This window comes from Schistocerca gregaria, chromosome 6, assembly GCF_023897955.1.
Source record: "Schistocerca gregaria isolate iqSchGreg1 chromosome 6, iqSchGreg1.2, whole genome shotgun sequence".
NCBI classification, from domain to species: Eukaryota; Metazoa; Arthropoda; class Insecta; order Orthoptera; family Acrididae; genus Schistocerca; species Schistocerca gregaria.
Window position 1 is genome coordinate 158,581,059 of NC_064925.1, and position 23,418 is coordinate 158,604,476.

At 38.3% G+C, this 23,418-nt stretch overlaps 1 protein-coding gene across 1 annotated transcript; it reads right to left on the reverse strand.

Annotated features, from left to right (window-relative positions):
• Positions 1-1,560: 1,560 nt before the first annotated feature.
• On the reverse strand, positions 1,561-2,490 carry LOC126278424 (mitochondrial glutamate carrier 1-like). The gene has a single exon (XM_049978534.1). It carries the CDS (start codon positions 2,488-2,490, stop codon positions 1,561-1,563), a length of 930 nt encoding a protein of 309 aa, XP_049834491.1.
• Positions 2,491-23,418: the final 20,928 nt, after the last annotated feature.

Here is a 23,418-nt window from a genome sequence, read left to right on the forward strand (position 1 = left end):
TGAATATTAAAAAAAATTAAATTTAACTAAACAAATTCTGTTTTTTTATTCATTTCAATCTCTTGTATACGGACTAAATTTCAGTCAAATATAAATGAAATATTGTGGTTTCAGAATCTATGGCTCTTAGTATTGCCCACATCTGTAACAATAAAGGTGTCTGCTTCAAGACTGGGGAAATAACAAAATACACATATAAAATGGTGCAAGAGTGGAGAAACACAAAAATTATATTGCTTTTTGATGCAATTTTTTAAGTTAATTTTGATGCTATCTACATCTCTACATCTATAGCCCTGCTCTAAAAATCACTGTGAAGTGCACTGATGAGGGTACCTACAATTGTGCCAGTTATTAGAGCTTCTCCCCATTCTAGTCATGTATGGAGCATGGGTATAATAACTGTTAAATGCCTCTACATGCTGTAATTATAGTAATCATGTCATAAAATCTACAGGAGCAATAAAACTGTTCCTTACACTTTTGTAGTTAGGCTTTCTAGTGATAGTTTGCATCTTTCTTCAGGTGTCTGCCAGTTCAGTTTCTTCAGCATCTCTGTAATACTCTCCCATAGGTCAAACAAACTTACGGCGATTCAGCTGCCCTTCTTAGTAGACATTCAATATCCCCTGTTAGCACTATCAGGTATGCACTTGAGCAACAGTCTAGGATGGGTTACATGAGTGATTTGTAGAATGATTGTATTTCCCTAGTATTCTACCAATAAACCAAAGTCTGTCACTTGCTTTACCTATTATTGAGCCTATGTGATCATTCCACTTCATATCCCTAAAAAGTGTTGCTTTCAACAATTTGTATTAATTAACTGATTCCAAATGTGATTCCCTGATATTATAGTCATGGGATATTAAGTTTTTAGTTTTGTATTGTGGCATGGAAAATTTTATGTTTCTGAGTGTTTAAAGCTAGTTGTCAATCTTGGCACTATTTTGAAAACTTATTAAGGCGTGACCAAATATTGTGTAGTTCTTTTCAGACAGTACTTCTTTATAGACAGCTGCATTATCTGTGAGAAATCTGAGGTTATTGTTAATTTTGTCTGCAAAGTAATTAACATACAGCATGAACAACACGAGTCCCAACACAGTTCTCCGGGACACACCTGAAGTTATTTCTATATCTGTCAATGACTCTCCATCCGAGATAACATGCTGTATCCACTACCATGCTATTCGCAATTCAGTCACAAAATTCACTTACTACCCCATACAGTCAACATTTATTATAAGTAATGCATATACTACTTGTTTCTAAAAATCCATATTTAAATCTGTTTCTATTTTCGATTTTCATACGAAAGTATACCTAAAAGGCTGTGTTTTTTCACAGTATTAACACACTGATGTTACACAAGAAAATGCATTTGCAAAATATGCAACTACACAATTATATTACAAAGAAGGTGCTGATATTAAACTATTAAGGGGATATAAGTCGGGAAAGAAACATTGTCTTCAAATGTGACTGTCACTTTAAAATCAAGTATTGTACATATCTAGCATTAATGTCATTATCTTAGCAAACAAGCAACACTGTTTCTTACCTTTTCACACCCAGAATATATTCCCCCACACCAAGAAAATACACCATTTCTACTATTCCAAATGCTGGAGCTATCACAAGCACTCTGGTTGCTCCACCCTTGAAGAAAGCGAAGGGACCTTCAGTCCTTAATATTTTTACTGCAGCATCAACAATACCAGAATATTTCATTTCACTATCTATGGCTTCCAGAAGCTGTAGCCGAGTTTTTATAACATCAAAAGGAGTTGCACAAAGTGCTGCGATTGAACTTGATGCACATCCAGCAAGGAATGTAAACCAAAATACTGCCTTGTCGGGTGCACTGTGTTTCTTTGGACCAAAAGCATTTAAATGAGCAAAGACAGGGAAATAAAGCACAGAGAAACTGACATCCCGCATCATTGTTATTCCTAAGCCCCTGTACAGTCCACTTATTCCTTCTGTTCTTAATAATTTTAGGGCAATATGAGTTGCTTCAAATTTTGGAGCAGCCTTTCTGTCAACCTTCCGAAGGGTTGCAAGCTGTCCAGCATTCTGCAGCTGGACTTTAAGTAATTCCATTGGGGTAGTAATTATTACTTGGCACATGCCTGCAATTGCTCCTGACAGTATCTCAAACTTTAGTGTCAATTTGTGTTCTTGAGACAAATAATGCCTGCAATAGTCATTCACTACCAGTTTAATTGCCTTCTCTGGCGTTATTAACAACACATTTACTCCAGATCCACGATACATTCCACGAAATCCCTCTGACTTGTATGTTTTCTTGAAGCAGTCCCACATTGAACTGTACATCTGTGTACAGTTTGGCTTTTTTCGCTGGATTTGTAAACGGGTCTTGACTAAATCCAGTGGAAATAAAGTCGTCACACTTATTACACCAGCTAATCCTCCATTTACAACCTTTGCAAGCAGGGGAAATTTCTCCTTCTGTGTATCTGCCATCAAGCACTTTTGGAAGGGAAAGATGGAACTTCTTGTGGCGTAAAAGAAATATTGACCTGTGTCACAGTTCAGGAAAACTCCTGTGAAAATTTCTTATCGCCATTTGCGTTCCTGCAAAAGAAAATCTGCAGCGAATAAAACATTTTAGCTCTTTGACTATTTTTGAAATCAGTGTATAAAGAATATATCTAAAAAATATGTCATCTAAACATTAATGCAAGAATTTAGACATAGTATCAGAAATAATACATGAAAAAGAATGTTGAAGAGCTTTACCTCTGGTTATTATTATTATTATTTTTTTTTAAGCATCAACTTCAGTCACCCTAAGTGTGGTAACATCAAAGTGCATTAACTTTCATGGCATCAGTAACACACTGATGGGCTATATATAAATAAGGAAAAATAAAGGACAAAAACAATACAATTAGTTATTGAGATATGTTTAATATGATGAAGAAGTGTAGAATATATGGAATATGGAATAAACAAGAAAAAAATAGTATCATGCCAGTAACATCAATAGGGAATTTAATTTCCCTGACACTAATGAAGTGAACTGTGACTGTAACAAAGGACTTACTCTACGGCAATCAGCTCAGGTGATGGAATCTGACAGTGTTTTTGCTGAATTGTTTACTATTCAAGATATTCACCCATAAAATGAGCGACATGTTGGACCATTTTATCTTTGGTATCAAATCATCATTTTGTAAGGATGTTAATATTCATAAACAACATTGTATCTAGACGTCTCTTCATTTATAGTTTACTTATAGTTCTGTGTGCTCTCCTAAAGGTGCTGGAATCTCTCTCTTTTCTTACGCCTCTGTCCCGCACTGCCACAGGGTCAGCATGGTTATGTTTTGATATGGCAAGGTTAATTTAAGCGGTGGCCTGATGCCCTTCCTGTCGCCACTCCTGTGGATGAGATGATGAGAAAGACAACACAATATGATGACGAAGACAAGGACAACACAACACCCAGTCCCTGAGTGGAGAAAAATCCCCGATCCTAAAGGTATTGGAATATCAAACCTTAAACAGAAGTGTCATTCAGAGCATCTCTCTCATGGACGTTTGATTGATCATAGTCTGTTCCAGTATCTCCACTAAATAAAAACACATATGCTGTCATCTCGCAATCCAGATTTGAAGAGAGTGGTCATCCCTCACACTCACTGGTGTACTCATTGCAAATGCTTTTTCCTTGGAAATATGATGGTGAATATAGATGTGATTGGCCACCTTACACACATATCTCCTAGAAAAAGTCTTGTACATGTAGTAATTGCAGTTATCACAGTTGATAGTTCCAGTAAAAGCAGACTACCAATAGAGTGGAATGACAGCCTAATTCCTTCGAGTCTGTATCTGAAAATACTAGTCATTGTAAAATAACAAAGTAAGCTCACAATGCAAAACATTACTCACTTAATTAAAAGGAAACACCACTCACTTTGGAGCCATGTAGATAATGTAGAACTGGTCCCTGGTAGTCATGCGACCCTCCACCACTGACACAAGTCATGGCAGTGAAGCGGTGCGTGTGTGTCGGTTGTATGGACCCAGCGCCATGAGATGGTCAACACTCAGACAACAGAAAGGATGTGGTATGCTGATTATCATGCAATGAATGAAACTGACAAATTATTGGTATTCTACAACGCTTGAGTACCACTCCCAGGCATCTAGGAATGTGCAAGAACAGTAGTCATGAAAAGATCCCACCTCACAGGAACTGGATGGAGCCTCACAAGAGATCATTGTTAACAGCTGCGCAAAAAGTTGTACATCTTCAGTGGAGCAAAAACCAGAAACTGAATAGTGGCTATCTGGAGGAATTGTAGAGTCATCCACTGACTCACAATTTCCTTTCCATTCAAATAATGAAAAGTGTTAAGTGCACCAAAATTCTGATGAAGTATATCAGGGCAGAGGTGGTTCTGTGATCACTTGACCCAGGTACTGATATTATGGTGAACTTGCACCAGGGGGTTTATTTCAGCATTCCTGATGATCAAATGTCACACCATCTACTACATATACATGATGTGTATGCTGCAGAAATGTGTGTCTACCAAGATGACAAGAGAAATGTTCACAGGGCTTCATGCATAAGTTCCTGGTTTGTAGACACTCAGGCTTTCTTGATTTGCCTACTAAATCATTCAGTATTAAATCTCACAGAAAGTGTCTGAAACTACACAGCGTCCATAATGAAAGTTCCAGTTTCAAAACGCTGCAGAGAGAAAACCACTGCTCAGAATGATGTCACATTTAAAAGGCACATTAGTGGCACAGGGGAAACATCAGGAAACAAATAAGTTACCAATAAAAAAGCAACTTAATGTAAATAGGGTTAGCTAGGAATACGATATGAATTGCAATATGATGGCTATGATTTGAGTTGGACATTACACCATCATACTGTTCAATGTGCATGAGTACAAGTTCAGCAGTAAACTACTGTGGCACGTACATTAGGTACGACATCGACCATAGCAAGGTTATACCACAGCGGATGGGAAAATGGTTTTTAACTGTCTTGAGGCCAGAAACTACATAAAAAGCAAAATGACATAGGTTTTCAATTGTCCTGTGGCCAAAAACTGCATAAAATACAAAATGACATCAGTTTCTAATTGTCCTGGGGCCAAAAACCACATAAAAAGCAAAAGACATTGGTTGATAATTGTCATGAGACTGGCACAAGACATGTTCTATATGCTGTCCACTGTTTTTGCCACACGTTGAAACTAAGAAACAGCATGTTTGGAATGTGCCGCACAGTGCATGTGTCCAATTCAACTGTGTTCATAACTGGAGCACTGAGCACAACAATTATCAGATAACCCTACAGCTAGAAATCACATGGGTTAAGACCAGGTGATCTGGACAGCCAGGCTGTAAGGAAATGATGGCTGATAATTCTAGCATTTCTGAAATGCCTCTGCAGCAGCCAACTCACTGGCTGTGCAATGTACAGCGGAGTGCCATCTGGCACAAAAGTGATCCTGCTCACACATCCACTCTGTTGAAGGGCTGAAATGACATTGGAACACAAAAGAGTCTCATAGCATTTACCAGTGACAATACAGGTAACAGGATCTGCAGGACTCATCTTCTGGAAAAAATACCATCCTACAATAAATGATGCAATCAACCAGCACCACACAGTCATCTTTGTAGAATGAAGTGGTACCAGTTGATGTGCGTGCATATTTTCCATTGCTCCTTTCTGCAATTCTGAATACTGACATGTTCTTGGAGATGGAAATGGGCTTCATCTGTCCACAGAATGTTCCATGTCCATTCATTGTCCACTTCCACAGGAGCAAGAAATTCCAGAGTGAACTTCTGTCTTGCTGAGAGGTCTGCAGGAAGCAACTCCTGAGCATAGGTGATTTTGTATGAATAGCAATGCAAGAAGTTTTGTAGAATTTTATGTACCATGCTCCCAGGCATGTCCAATGTTCAGGTAATTCCCCATGCACTGCATGTTTGCACACCACTGCTCGACACGTCGGATAAAATGCTTTCCTTCCTCCGCAACATTGCATTTCAAAAGAAACCGTCTTTTTGAATTTTGTAATCATTTTTTCCAGACCCTTAACAGTCATTGGACCAATGCCTGTTTTCAAACCCTTGAATATCTGGAACTTCTGGAGGGCTAGTGGCACATATTCACCATTCTTGTAAAAGAGCTTTACCAACTGCATGATTCTTCCTGTAGAGTCATACTGGGGGCCTCGGACACAAATTTAGGGACTGCCGTGTGCTGCACGTCTGTTGGTGAGCGTAGTATGAAACTTTTGTTAAAAACCCTTTTTTTCATGGTCCTGGATCAATGATAGGCTGTTGAAATTTGATGTAATTTTGAGCAATGATTCTCTTTCTACAGCAGTTTGGAACTACAACTTCAATTATGGACAGACTGTATTTCCAACAGCTGGCAATAGCAATCAACATCCCTACAATTTAATAGCTTCAACAGATCTAAGCATCTACATGTGGCTTCAGATGGATATGGCACATCTGAGGAGGAAACTTATGGATTCTTGTCCATGCTCAATCATGGTCATTGTCAAGGTTGTATCTCTCTATCTACATTATTCCGTGATTTATTCAGTTTTCAAGTTTATACTGACTTTTTGATCATCCGGTATATCTCTCTCTAGTACTGCAGAAGTCATTGCCTGATCTTTTAACACATATCCTACCATATTGTCCCTTCTTCCCATCAGGGTTTCCCCATACTTCTATTCACATCAGTTCTCCAGAGAACCTTCACATTTCGTATCCTGTCAGTCCATGTAATTTTCAGAATTCTCACTTAGCACCACAACTCAAACACTTCAACTCTCTTCTTCTGTGATTCTCCCACAGTCAGTGATTCACTTACTTATGATGCTGAGCTCCAAATGTATGTCATGTAGTGGTCTTCAGTCCAAACAATGGTTTGATTCTGCTCTCCATGCTGCTCTCTCCTGTGCAAACCTCTTCATATCCGAGCAATTACTGCAACATATATCCTTCTGAATCTGATTACTGTATTCATCTCTTGGTGTCCCTCTCTCATTTTTCCCTCCCACACTTCCCTTAATTACTAACTTGATAATCCCTTGATGTCTCAGAATGTATCCTATCAGTCAGTCCCTTCTTCTAGTCACGCTGTACCACAAATTTCTCTTCTCCTCAACACTATTCAGTACCTCCTCGTTAGATACGTGATCTACCCATCTAATCTTCAGTATTCTTTTGTAGTACCATATTTCAAAAGCTTCTAGTCTCTTCTTGTCTGTGTATCATACAGGTTTCACTTCCATACATGGCTACATTCCACACTGTCAAAAAAGGCTTCCTAACCCTTAAATCTATTTTCAATGTTAATAAATTTCTCTTCTTGAGAAACGATTTTCTTGCCATTGCCAGTCTACATTTTACATCCTCTGTTCTTCAGCCATGATCTGTTATTTCTGTATAGTAAAACTCATCTTCTACTTCAATTATCTCGTTTCCTAATCTAAATCCCTCAGCCTCACCTGATATAATTTGAGTACATTCTATTATCTTTATCTTTCTTTTATTGATGTTTATCTTATATCCTCTTACTGCTTCTGCCTTCTGTAGGTGCAACTGCTCCTGCCAGCATTGCAGAAATGCCAGGCGCTTAGTGGTACAAAATTAACACTATGCTAAAATGTGTGTGAATTCCTAAGGGACCAAACTGCATAGGTCATCCATCTCTAGACTTACACACTACTTAAACTAAGTTAAACTAACTTATGCTAAGAGCAACACACACACCCACGTCCAAGGAAGGACTCGAACCTCTGGCAGGAGTGGCCACGTAGTCCGTGACGGGATGCCTCAAATCGCGTGGCCTTAACACTATAAAAAGAGAAGAAGAAGGAAAAAAATAGAAGCATTACATGCTTAAGAACATCCTTTTTCACCACTTAAGTATCTGCACAGGTATGACAACACCACTAAACAACACTGACAGCAAACGGTCATTTGACAACAATCCATGAAGTAGGGCCTGCAGGAGAAAATGAAAACTTGCCATGGGAGTCAATGTAAGGGAAAGCAGAAAGTCCAGAACTGATTAGAAATATACAAGGGGGTGAATACAACACACAGAAAGGACGGGTGGCTGACAGACAACTGAGCACAGGGAAAGCGCACATGGAAACCGCACGTGGTATTTTGCAAGGCTCAAGGCAAGTTCCGTTGTGATTGAACTCAGCATTTTAACTACCCTGCCCAGCTTCCTCTTGCCTGCAGGTAAATACTTCCATCAGTGGGTCTGCCTACACTAATGCATCATGTGTGACCCCCATAGTAGCTGTCTGCATCTGTCTGTTGTGCTACCTACATCAGCTCATCTGTCTCCATCACTATGTTCACTGGTGAGGATATTAAACCTCTTCCTTTTATAATTTTTTCCAGTTGTTTTACTATTAGTAGCTGAAATTTATTTTAGAACTCTGTCTTTCTCCCCTCTCACCTGTCTCATTCGTATGACCAAGCCTATATTCTCTCCTAACTCTGTCTTCTGTTCATTCCCCTACTACTGCAGTCCAATCATTCATGATTATTAGATTATAATCTTTATTTACATACTGAATTACCTGCTAAATATCCTCATATATAAGCCATGTTTTTTTAAGTAAGTACCATTTTAAAATACAAATAAAACAAGTAGACTTTTCTAAACAATTTAATTTTTATACGAAAGCCCGTACTTTACTCAACTTTTTCACATAATTCCCAGCAACATTAAGGCACCTACCATATTGTACAACCAGCTTTGAATACCATGCTGACATAAATCTGTTACCTGAACATAACTTTCGATGATTTAAACATTCTGTAACAGTTGCACAAAGTACACTTCTTGACACTTGAGGAAACCCATCATATAATTTCAAAATCATAAAGAGTCAGTTCTTTCTCACTTTTTCATCAAATTTCTGAATCAAATCATCAGTAATGACTGAAGGTCACCCACTTCATTCCCCATCATGCACATTCATACAGCTGTGTTTAAGTATCAATTATTAGAGAACATTTAAATTATCAAAAGTTTTGCTTGGGTGGCAGTTTCTATGAGTATAGCATTCAAAACTAGTTATATGATAAGGTAAGTGCCTTAATATTGGTGGAAATTATGTATAGAAGTAGGTTAAAGTACAGGCTTTTGTGTAAAAATAAAACTGCTAAGAAAAGTCTACTTGTTTTATTTTTATTTCAGAATGTTCCTTAGAAAACTTTTTCTGTCTTTTCCTGTTGCATCATCATCTGCTTGTGACATAGGCATGTATATCTGAAATACTGCTGTTGGCTTGGATTTGTGGCTGATTCTGATAAGAACAACTTCATCGGGGGCAGTTCACAGTGACTTATTGTCTGCACTACCTTCCAATTCATAACGGTTTCTAATTCTGTTATACCATTTTCTGATGTTGTTGACAATACCCTAACTTCATCTGATGGGAAATCCTTATCATCTTTCCATTTCACTTCACTAAGCTACACTATATTTAGACTGAGCATTTGCAGTTACCTTTTCAGGTTTTTTATTAACTTCCCTACTAAATTCAAACTTCTAACACTCCACACTCCAACTTGTAGAATTTAATTTAGAATATAATACAGCTATGATGATTCTTACAATTTTTAACGCATTTGAGTTGCAAGGGGAATAGACTTGCAACAGGCAGAGCAAAAATAGATGAAGTTCTCAATCAAACATTAAAAGGCACTGACACAACATACATATTTAAACAAGACTGGAAAGTCTTGTAAGAGGATGTTGGAAGATAAAAGCAAAATTTGATGTAAGGGAATGAACTAAAAAAATAAAAATTAAATAATGAAGAAACTACGGCAGAGCTGCAGTAATTGACACTGAACAAGTATCTGAAAATTACTTTATATATGTTTGTATAGTTCAAGACACAAATAGACACACATAGCGTATAATACAAATAATGAAATTCTGAAATTAATTTCAGATAAGCTTTAGTAAGCCATTTGAGACATGTAGGTGGTGTCTTAATAGAAGTTATTGAAGCTGGAGGTAAAGTAATACAAAAAGCAAAACTAAATGCAGGATTTCTGCAGGGCAAGACAATTCTGCAACAAGAGTACAATGGGTCATCTGTGAGCCACAAATGAAACTACAGAATGGAGCAATAAATATGAATTACTACTTTGCGTGATATCATAAGATTTTAAACAGCATTTGACTCAGTTATGACAAAATTTATACAGTCCTTGGGATATAAGTCACTGCTTCAACTTAAGTTAATTACCGAAAAATGCAGCATCTTCCTCTGTGCTTTATCAAGATGGTGAGAAATTTGGAATTGAAACAGGAATCAGGCAAGAACATTTCACACTACCAAAAATATTCTCACTATTCCTTGAGAAGATTTCTCTGTTGAGCACCCTATATGTACCACCAGTAGTCCTTGAGAAAATTTTCAGCATCTGGCAATACAATTTATGAATAGATGTGCAGAATCATATAACTGAACTTCATTTGCTTAGCCAATGACAAGGTACTGCTTGTGTCTAGTGCAGATGCATTTCAGTTATAAACAAAAGGGCTTAATAGAAAATGTCTGAAAGGAAACCTGAAAATAAATTACAACATGATTAAAAAGTGAAAAAGTGAACAAATATAAAAAATGGCAGCTGAAGACAATGATGATGAAAAAAGGAAAGAAGAAGAGATAAAAGGGCATAGGGCACATTTACTAAGCCGAAAAGTTTTCAAAATTGAACTTCTGATGTGTAACAAAAGGGATGTTCAAAAATCAATGTGAGTCACTAGTTTTGGCTTACAAGACTGAGACATGGCCTTCAAATGTGAAATACTAGTCCAAAACTGAGTGTCACTCAGTGAGCAAAGGAAAGATGCATGTTGGGAATTATGAGAGTCAGGAAAACTAACAAATTTATCAAGCAAGACATGATAATGGAAGATGTAATTCCAGCTGTAATGAAAGTGAGAGGCACATCTAGCAAACCAAATGGATGGAAAATGAACCAGGGAAGTGGAGTGCTGGATTTCACAAAATAAGAAAATCCTGAGACTGTGACCTAATGGTGGATGCCAGCATGTCCATACCTCTGAAATAAGATGAGAGGACTGCAGGTGATAGGAAAATTACCATTTTCAGTACTACCATCAGCTGTAATTTCAGTACCAATTATTGACAACTGGATTTGATGGTAAACTTGGTGCATAGGAAGAATGATTGTACAAATGCCTTTGTGTGTGCTGTAATTAAACTAATCTTGTCTTCATGAACCTATGGCAGCAGTTTGCCGGGAATTGTAGTATATTCCTCATTTATAACAAAGTTTTGAAACTTTGTAAATAGGTTTCCTGTAAATAGTTTAAATCCGTCTTCAAAAATCTGCAAGTCTAGGTTTTTTTAGCATTTGCATGACACCCTCCCAAGGATCAAAGAAACCTGCGACCATTCTTGCTGCCTTCCTCTGTATATATTCTGTATACCCTGTTAGTCCTATGTGATGCAGGTCACACATACTTCAGCACATCTCTAAAATGGGTCCCATAGGTTAGTTGCCAGCAATCTCATTTGTAAACTGATAGCATTTCCCCACTACTCCACCAATAAACTGAAGTCTACATCCCGATTTACCCATGACTGAGCCTATGAGATCATTCCATTTCATATCTCTACAAAGTGTTACTCTCAGGTATTTATATGAGTTGACCAATTCTAACATGACTCATTGACACTGTAGACACAGGAGACTATGCTTTTTCTGTTTGTGAATTGCACAATTTTACATTTCTGAACAATTAAAGCAAGCTCACAATCTTTACACTACTTTGAAATTGTATCAAGATCTGACTGAATTATTTATGCAGCTCCTTCAGTCAGTATTTCATTATAGATAACTCCATCATCTACAAAAACTCTGGGGTTATGATTAACATTGTATGCAAGGCCATTAATATACAGCATGAAAAGCCAGGGTCCCAACAAACTTCCCTGGGACACACCCAAAGTTACTTCTACCTCTGTCAATGATCCATTGTGCAACATAACTTGCTGTGTCCTCCCTACCAAAAAAATCCACAATTCACTCACAAATTGCACTTGATAGCCCATATGATCATACTTTTGATGATAAGGATAGATGTGATACTAGTCAAATACTTTTCAGAGGTCAAGAAATACTGCATATTCCTGACTGCCTTAATACAAAACTTTTGGCATGTTGTATGAGAAAAGTGAGAGTTGGCTTTCACATGACTGATGTTTTCAGGATCCATGCTGGCTGGCAAGGAGCACGTTATTCTGTTCAAGATACTCATATGTCTGAACCCAGAATATGTTCTACGATCCTACAATAAATTGATGTCAACAATATCTGACAGTAGCAATGTTGTTTACCTCTACCACCCTTCTTGTAAATGGGTGTGACCTGTGCTTTCTCCTAACTACTGGCCACAGATTTTTGTACCACAGATCTACTATTGATTATAGCTAAAAGAAGCACTAAATCAGCTATCAAGTGTGATAAGGCTTCTGTCTGGCAGTGGAGCTTTGTTTAGTTTTAACGATTTCACCTGTTTCTCAACACCACTGACAGTAACACTTATTTTCTTTTTCTTTTCAGAGATATGAGGATTAAATTATGGAATTCTCCTGGGTTTTAATTTGTACAGGAGCATTTTAAAATGAAGTTAAGGATTTCTGCTTCTGCTTTGTTATCCTCTACTTCAGTTCCTGTCTCATCCACGAGTGATTGAACACTTTGGTGCCACTGACAGCTTTTATATATGATCAGAATTTCTTTGGGTTTTGTGGAAGATCATTTAACAATAACCTGCTATGACAGTCTTTTAATGCTTCACATTTTGCTCTCTTGACAGCCAAGAGAGTTTCATTTGGCATCTCTCTATCTATAGCCCTATGTTTTGTTTCACACCTTGCACGTCCCCAACCAATCACATAATCCTTCTATAGAAAGGGAAGATATAGTTTAATGTGGAGTCTGAACCATATGTCATTTCTGGTATTATTCACATCATTGTGAGGTGAAGATCAGGCTAAAAGCAGACTGATAAATTTCCATGGCTTGTCAGAATTCAATATCACAAACTCTGGATCCAGGCACACACTTTACCGCTAGGATGCTGGACCTGATTTATAATGCAGCTACTCTCTCCAGATGCTCTAAGCATCCATGCTTGGGACTTGAAAGACAGGAAACTATATGTTTTCATACTGATTCCCAGACTGAGTAGTTTTTTTGAGAATTTCCAAATAAATTCTAGGAATGCTGCAGCAGTGTCATGGGTCCTCTACTGCAGCAATTTCCCAGCATGTACAAGCAGAATTGTTGACCAAATCACTGGCATTAACATCACATGGCCTCCATCGTTTTTCTCTTATGCCACTGGCTCCAGATTTGCCAAGGCATCCTGCACTGACACAGGAGAACAATAACTGCCAGATGGACATGCTTGCAGCACTTGATCTTTTATTACCACCATCTGTTTATGTCAAAGAAGCAGTGCCTTTTAGTATTGGCATCGTCATCGGGTACGTAATATAGACTATGTGGATCCATTCTGGTGCAACAGGACCATCAATTCTTTTGGGAATTGCGCTCTGCAGGTAGCGAAATCAACTTCTGTTCAACAACTAATGTGTTCCTCTCCACAGCTGGCTGAAGCTTTAATGATTGCTTTGTACTACAACAGTTATTCTTTTGGCTGATCATGTTATGATTAGGCCTCCTTGGGATCTGAGTATAGTCATGTCTTCCTACTACTCCTTTGATGGGCTGCGATTGTTTCCAGCCTCACCTACAAGTGGTTTCCACCATTGTAATTCAAGTTGTGTTAATTCTAATTGTTTTCATTGACAGGCTGGAAAACTTACACAATCAGTAACTCTTATGAACTATGGAAAATACGGCATGGACTAATGATGATACTATGAAAAGGACAGTTGCTACTCACCATATAGCAGAGAGTGCAGATAGGCACAACAAAGACTGTCAAACAAAGTTTTCAGCCAAGCAGGCCTTCTTCAGGAATAGGCGACACACACACACACACACACACACACACACACACACACAAATGCAACTCACACACACATGACTGCAGTCTCTGGTTGCCATGGCAAGACTGTGAGCAGCAGCACAAAATGGGAGAAGCAAACTAGGTGGTGGTGGTGGTAAGGTGGTGGCTGGGGTGGGGAGGGATAGTGGGGTAGGGGCAGGTGATGGGAAAGTGCTGCTTGTGGGAGCATTATAGGAATGTGGTTGGGAGAGGGTAGGTCAGCTAGCTGCATTTGGGAGGTTAGACAGAGGGTAGGGGGTGAGCATGGAAGTGGAAAAAGAGAAAAGTAGAGAAGTATGAATGATGCATCACTTATTCTATGTGTCAGTGTATTCAGTGAAGTGTTTATAAATGACTCTTGTAATCTAAGTTGGTGATGACAAAACTATGAATATGCATTTTGGCAAGATTAAGGCTTAAAGTGCTTGTAGTGAAATAATTTGTACAGTGGAGGCCAATACTGAAGGGATTTAATAGTATAAAATTTGATTTTTATTTTTCACTTGATGTCTGTCAGTGCCTTCTGCCTGTCGGCTAGTTTCAACAGATGAGTCATGTTGCAAAACCGGACAGAACCACTTTGAAACTAACACTACCGAACTGTGCATCTATGATTTTGACGAGTTTGGAGGTGGTCACGTGGGGGCGGAACTGCGGCCAGCTGCTGGGAGCGGACACGCCTTCCGCTCTCTTTTGCTGGCAGCTTCCAACCCGACCAGACACTCTCCTCTCCTGCTCTTGTGGGAGGCAGTCCATTCAGTTTCAGCGGCTTCTCTAGGCCTTTACTACATTAAACAATGAGTAACTCCTTCATCTCAACATGTGCCTACTGCTTTCCCTTCCTTGGCAATCCTGACACATTAACAAATTCTTCTTTTTTCCGTCTTAGTGTTGTCCCATGCCTTCACTGGGTCAGCATGTTACTTTGGATTTTGAATTTTTAGTGATGGCCTTCCTGTCACCACCTCTTCTTCCCCCTCTCGTGATGGAATCTACACACCCCATTTTTCTGTGCATAGTATTAACCCGTATGAAAGAGTCAGAAGATTTTCTAAATGTTTTGTGAACTAACTGATTCAGCTCTTTTCTTCTGCAGAATATTCAGGATGTTTAGTTTTGTCTCCATAATTATGAACAGCTCCTCATTTATAAGGGGCATTCAAATGAAACCAGGTCACTAGTGTAAGGTAATGGTAACGATTTTATTAACTCAGAAATGTACTTATACACAATACACATACTCAAAAATAGTCACCAAAACTGTTGGCACATTTATCCCATTGTGACACTAGCTGGTCGATTCCATCCTTGAAGAAGCAAGTAGGCTGCTATCGGATTCAGGCTTGGACCCAGTCACACACTCGTCGTCTGTTGTGAATTGATGTCTGCGAATAGCTTGTTTTAGAGGTCCAAACACACACAAGGTGAAAGGTCAGGACTGTACAGTGCACGTTCCAGCGTTTCCCACCGAAACTGCTGCAATGCTGTCTTCATCGCACTGGCCGTGTGCGGGTGGGCATTATCATGCAGAAGGATAACTGCAACACTTCAACAACTCAGACTGTACTCCCTCAGCACAGCCTTCATCCATCAACACATTTCACAGCCTCCAACTCCCTTTTGCTGCCAAAAATCGGATCACTCCTGTTGCTCTTGCTTACTCACCTGCATGTTTGGTAGTGGACGATAACCCGTGTAACCACCTTCTCTTTGGCGTGAAACCACACTGGCGCTACACAACATCAAACAGTGTGCATGCGTCAGTCTCTCTACCAATAGATGGCACCACCATATCATATGTGGTGAGATCTTATGTGTAAGGCAAAGGTAGGTGCACTGACCAGGTTTCATTGGAATGAACCTCAGAATAGAATAGTGGAACAGATATCAGCAAAAACAACTGCAAATGCTGTGGGTAGCAATTCTGTAAACATATTCCAGAAATTTCAATCTTTTTTTCTTAATTTGTGTGGTGCATCTTAAACAATTTTACCACTGGACAGTTTTTTATGAAATTTTAAGGATTCATTAATTTAAAAATATGTATGAACTTATAACTTGCTAAAACAGGAGACGTCTGAGCAGGACTAAAAAAAAAAAATGAACCATGGACCTTGCCGTTGGTGGGGAGGCTTGCGTGCCTCAGCGATACAGATAGCCGTACCGTTGGTGCAACCACAACGGAGGGGTATCTGTTGAGAGGCCAGACAAATGTGTGGTTCCTGAAGAGGGGCAGCAGCCTTTTCAGTAGTTCCAAGGGCAACAGTCTGGATGATTGACTGATCTGGCTTTGTAACACTAACCAAAACGGCCTTGCTGTGCTGGTACTGCGAACGGCTGAAAGCAAGGGGAAACTATGGCCGTAATTTTTCCCAAGGGCGTGCAGCTTTACTGTATAGTTAAATGATGATGGCGTCCTCTTGGGTAAAATATTCCGGAGGTAAAATAGTCCCCAATTCGGATCTCCGGGCGGGGACTACTCAAGAGGATGTCGTTATCAGGAGAAAGAAAACTGGCGTTCTACGGATCAGAGTGTGGAATGTCAGATCCCTTAATTGGGCAGGTAGGTTAGAAAACTGAAAAAGGGAAATGGATAGGTTGAAGTTAGATATAGTGGGAATTTGTGAAGTTCGGTGGCAGCAGGAACAAGACTTTTGGTCAGGTGAATACAGGGTTATAAATCAAAATCAAATAGGGGTAATGCAGGAGTAGGTTCAATAATGAATAGGAAAATAGGAATGCGGGTAAGCTATTACCAACAGCATAGTGAAAGCATTATTGTGACAGAGATTTATTTATTTATTTTTATTTATCTTACAGCTCGAAACATGTATTTAACATGAATGGGCAATGTTGGAATAATTACATTTAGATTATTGATACACAGTATAAATAGATTACATGCAACTAAGTAAAATATCATTTAATTATGTTTAACATAGCATTCCTGAGGTCAAATCATGTCAGCACCATACTGTATAGACACTTCAATATAAGCCACTTTTTTAACTCGTTTTTAAAAATTCTACACGAAAGCTGTGTCAGGTTGTTTGGCAGAGAATTATAAAATATTGCTCCCTTAATAAATGGGGTATTTGTTGTTAGATTCAATTGTCTGCTCACCATATGAAAGTCTGATTTTTGTCTTGTATTGTAATCCTGTTTGCCACTTTTTTGTCTTATGACTTATCTTAGAAGAAACATTAAGGAAAGGCAAACCTACGTTTCTAGCATTTAAAGACTTAGAGAAAGCTTTTGACAATGTTGATTGGAATACTCTCTTTCAAATTCTGAAGGTGGCAGGGGTAAAATACAGGGAGCGAAAGGCTATTTACAGTTTGTACAGAAACCAGATGGCAATTATAAGAGTCGAGGGGCATGAAGAGGGGCAGCGGTTGTGAGGGGAGTGAGACAGGGTTGTAGCCTATCCCCGATGTTATTCAATCTGTATATTGAGCAGGCAGTGAAGGAAAGAAAAGAAAAACTCAGAGTAGGTATTAAAATCCATGGAGAAGAAATAAAAACTTTGAGGTTCGCCGATGACATTGCAATTTTGTCAGAGACAGCGAAGGACTTGGAAGTGCAGTTGAATGGAATGGATAGTGTCTTGAAAGGAGGATATAAGATGAACATCAACAAAAGCAAAACGAGGATAATGGAATGTAGTCGAATTAAGTCGGGTGATGCTGAGGAAATTAAATTAGGAAATGAGACCTTAAAGTAGTAAAGGAGTTTTGCTATTTGGGGAGCAAAATAACTGATGATGGTCGAAGTAGAGAGGATATAAAATGTAGACTGGCAATGGTAAGGAATGCGTTTCTGAAGAAGGGAAATTTGTTAACATCGAGTATAGATTTAAGTGTCAGGAAGTCATTTCTGAAAGTATTTGTATGGAGCGTAGCCATGTATGGAAGGAAAACATGGACGATAAATAGTTTGGACAAGAAGAGAATAGAAGCTTTTGAAATGTGGTGCTACAGAAGAATGCTGAAGATTAGATGGGTAGATCACATAACTAATGAGGAAGTATTGAATAGGATTGGGGAGAAGAGAAGTTTGTGGCACAACTTGACTAGAAGAAGGGATCGATTGGTAGGACATGTTCTGAGGCATCAAGGGATCACCAATTTAGTATTTGAGGGTAGTGTGGAGGGTAAAAATCATAGAGGGAGACCAAGAGATGAATACACTAAGCAGATTCAGAAGGATGTAGGTTGCGGTAGGTACTGGGAGATGAAGAGGCTTGTACAGGATAGAGTAGCATGGAGAGCTGCATCAAACCAGCCTCAGGACTGAAGACCACAACAACAACAACACGAAAAAAAAAAAAAATCGTATCTTATGCATTAGAACTAGAAGTATAGTAGCCTGAGCTGTTAGGTACAAAAAGGATAATATCCTAAGCATTTAGAATTCAACTAAATTTCTAAACAGGAGAAAAAGTTGAATAATAGGGAAATGTGAGTAGTAAGTGACTGCTGGTTTAAGGTGGTTTAAACAAAATATTAGAACCAAATTCAGATCATGGAAGGCCCTGAAATAACTAAGTACAGTAACAGACCACACTTAGCTCCACCAAAGCATCTTCATTATTTGATCAGGTGTAGATGCAGAAGTCCTGATAAATAATAATAATTTCATGTATCTGACTGTATGCCTATATACCAGACAAACTTTGAAATATAGTGAGAGGGAATGTAATATATTTTCCACTGAGAAAGCTATGACTGTTATGAACATTGTGAGTACAACTCATTGAAGTTGGACACCAGGCTATTAATTTACATCTCATCAACTAGATTAGAGTGGTTCATTGTTCTCTCATACCATTTTATGTTGTCACTGGGACTCTTTTTCAAAGAAACTTGAGACAACAATTCATTTCCAATTATCCTTATTTTAATGAAGGTTTGCTGCCTGCAAGAAAGGAAATTAGCAATTGTAAATATAAATTTGAAAGTTAAATTGGTTGATTTACCTTAAAAAAAGGATGTGCATGTCACTTAAATCACGCTGCATTTGTGTGCAGGTTGACAAATAAGGTACCTTGTTTGTGAAAACATGGTCAGTTGCTGGCCATTATTTTTTAAAGTCTTAATCTACAACCAAATTTGGTAAATGTAACTCAACCACACTCAGAAACTGATATATGGAATACAAGGAGTTACCACATTGAAATAATTTAAAATCATTTTTAAAACTTTCATTATCTGCCAGCACCTTTAATTCACAAAGAAGATGGCAGAATATTTTACGACTGCACACTTAGTTGTTTGTGTGTATGAGTAAGGTTAAGTTGTGCATAGTGAAGATTGGTTTTGTTCCTAGTGTCATAATTACAAATACTACTATTAGTTTCAAATTGTGCTTGACTCTTCACAACAGAATTCAGAAGAGAGTCAATTTATTGTGAGGCTGGTGGTGGTATGCCTATTTTTTTAAACAGTTGCCTACATCAATTTTGCAGTCTTCTGAACTAGTTTGATGTGGCCCACCATGAATTTCTCTTCTGTGCCAACCTCTTCATCTCACACTAGCATCCACTTCTTGTCAATGTTTACTGTAAGCTCTGCTCATTGGGGCAAATCTCCTTACTTTTATCTTATCAGTCTACCTAATTTTCAACATCCTTCAGCAGCAACACATTTCAAATGCTCTGATTGTCTTCTTTTCTTGTTTTCCCACATTCCATTATTCAATTCCATAAAATGCTGTGATCCATATATACATCCTCAGAAATTTCTTCCTCGAATTAGTGCTGATATTTTATACCCCATTCCTTCCTACCAGTTAAATATGAAGTTAACAATTTACTCATAATATTTGAGAAGCCACTAACTTACAAGGGTGGTTTGAAAAGTTCTCGGAATCACCACGAGAGGTCAGTACTAGCACAACAAGTTGTTCATGTGACATTCATTGGACTGTTGCCTGTAAACACATGCCACGTCAGTGCTCTTGGAAGAGAGCTGTGGTAGTGACATAGCTCTATTGTTGTTCCTGCATAGTGATTTGCGAAGATGGATAAAATCAAAAACTTTGTAAGGAAAGGTATGAAAGCAAAAGACATACATGCCGATTTCCAGAACACACTGGGGGACTCTGCTCCTTCATATTCAGTTGTTGCTAAGTGGACAAATGAGTTTAAATTTGGTCGGGAGAGCTTAGATGATGATCCGTGCAGTGCTTGGCCAAAATTTGTCACTACTCCAGAAATCATTGCAAAAGTGCACAAAATGGCCATGGAGTACCGCCTATTGAAAGTGCATGAAATTGCTCATGTTTGCCGGATGTCATCTGAACTGAAGAATTAGAAATGAAAAATTTATCTGCAAGATGGGTGCCACGACTCTTGATGCTGGATCAAAAACATGTGCTGTCACCATGGCAAAATTACACAAATTAAGGTATGAATTGTTGTCACACCCGTCTATTCACCTGACTTGGCTCTGCCAGACTTCATCTCTTCCCAAAACTGCAAATTTTTCTTGGTGGATGAAGATTCACTTCATACGCAAAATTGATAGCCGGAGTTGTCAACTGTTTTGAAGGCCTGCAGGAAACTCATTTTCGAGATGGGATCAAGGCACTGGAACATCATTGGACCAAGTGCATTAATCTACAAGGAGACTACATTGAAACTTTTAAAAAAAGGATTCAAAGAGATAAGTACGTTTTTCCTATTCTGAACCAAGAACTTTTCTAACCAACCTTATAGTTTCTACAAAAGAATATTGTGCCTTGCACAGTCAAACACTTTAGATAGATCACAAAATTCCCAATAGATGAAAACTGTAATTCAGGTATCTTAATAAACGGCCAGTGAAATGGATGGCATCTTCACTTGTTAGGCCCTTGTGGAAACCAAATTGTGACTGACTCAGAATCTTGTATTTGTAGATATTCTTAAATACATTACCTATTCAAAAAAATTTGGGAAGCAAGTTAATAGTGAAATAGGACAATGGTCATTAATATCTGTCTAATACCTTTCCTAAAGAGGGGTCTAACAATCATGTACTTCACCACTGTCTGGAAAAATGCTGTTTGAAAGTGATGGATAAATTTATGTATTAATGTACAAATTATAATATAAAATATACGTAAACTGAAAAAAAGCAAAGTATATTCCAAATGCAGAGTATGTATGTTTACATAAAAACATACTAGCCAAATACAGAAATACACAATCAAAAATATATCATATTTCACTCATCCAGAATTTGGTGTAAGCTGCAATTGTCTTGGTATAATTCATGAGGTCCTCTTGAGTACACTCTCTGTGTGTATCCACTAACAGGCATTTTAGAAGGTGTTTCATTGTTTGTGGTTCACCACACTCGCACTTATCAGTGTTTGTGTAGCCTCACCTTTTGATAAATTGTTTTGATTGCCGCAAGCCTGTATGAAGTCGGTTCAATGTTTCCCAGTGTTGCTATCCCAGATGGGAGCCCTGGCGTAGAGCTTCACTAGTGATAAGAGCTTCTAGATATTCTTCTTACCATAATGAGTTTATGTACGTTTCAGCTGGTTGTACTGAGTATATGAAACTTCATCTAGATTTAAGCCTTTTGGGCATGGGTTGACTGTATAGTCTGTGATGCTGGTCATTCATCTATCTGTTCCAAAATCTCAGGAATGATCTTCTGTCATTTTGTGAACACTACCCAATAATGAATATAAAAGGTCCACTCTAATAGGTCTGAGGAAACCAGCTGTCTTCCCATAGGTATTATTTAGGACTGTGTCTATTTTTCTAGTGTGATGAGATCTTTCCTGAATTGGATATCCATACTCAGCAACTGGCAAGTGCTGTGGAAGGGTATATGTTCATGATGGCGTCCCACTTGGCAGATGTCAGTTTGTTCAGTATGCCATTACATGTTCTTATTTTAGGTTTTGCTTTCTTGAGATATATATATATATATTTGCGAATGATACCCAAATAGGATGGATGGGGACAGTTGTTCAAGTGTGTGCCATTACAGATGATATTAAGCTTATTTCCTGCCTCTTGATTCTTAAGGTGAAAAATATACACTTGCATTTTACACAGGTTTTGTTTTAGAAGAATACATCTCTAGTAGTTTGTGAGCATTGTCAGGTCTTCACTCAGACTACTTTCAATTCCCTTAAAAGATTTTGCATGGTACACAATTGCTCCATTATCTTATCAACTCCATGAGAATTCTTGCTTCTAAGAGTTAATCATTTTTCCAATTTCCCTAGAAGAATTTGGCATGATCTTGAACTGAATGAACGGTTGCAATGTTTATTATTGCATATTCTTTTTCTTTTGAGTTGATTGTACCAAGTTTCTCAGTCACATTTAAAAAGTGGTTGTTAAAGAGCCTTGCTATATGTATGGTGACATGGATTATTTGCAGCTTATCTTTAACTATTAGATCATTATGTTCCCAGCTAGGTTTTCTTTATAATTAACCTCCATATGGTTTTGATTTTATTTTCAGAATTATTAAACTCTGACATTTCATGCAAGTTTGTTTTTTATTTCCTCATAAGTCATTGTATCCGGGCACTAGGGTTCATGTCTTTAACTAGTAATCAAAATGTCCTTGGTACCAGGTCCAAACCTAGCCACTGCTTAAATTTTAAATAAAAACTATCAGCAATAGTGGTTGAAGACTTCTGTTATAAGGAATCGCCTTTACTCTGCCACTGGCCTTGTCAAAGAAGGTGAAGGAGTGGACAGAAGATTAGGTCAACCTTAAGGCCTTGGATGGGAAACTGCCATAAAAGATTAAGGAATGAGCAACAGTCAACAGCATGAGGATGCAGAAAGAAACTGAAACCACTGCTTTAAAGAAATGTAATGAGTACCCACAGTGCAAAACACCTGGCCTGTAATAAAGAATGCATGAAGATGATCTCTCCAAAAGATTCTGCATTAGACTCCCTTTCAAATCTCCACGAGGGTACTGCCAAGGGAGAGGTGACCATAAGAAACAGACTGTATAAGCAACAAAAGGGCAAAATTCTATGAGTTGGAGTGTGGAAAGTGTGAAGTTTAAACACGGTAAGCAAGCTAGAAAACCTGGAAATGGAGAAAGAAAGACACAATCTAGATCAGTGGCGTGCAGACTTGCTAGTATTGCAGGCCACAAGCATCTTAATGTGACTATATAAGTGCCACAAGTTCAAAAATAACATGCTGTGAAATGAGTTGTTATTCTGAATTGGGACCCCCCTGCCCCAATGCTAGATAGGCTACTAGGCTCAAAAGAACTAAGTTCTACAAGGGCCCACTCTCTCCTTCTTGGAAGGGAGTGACCGATGTC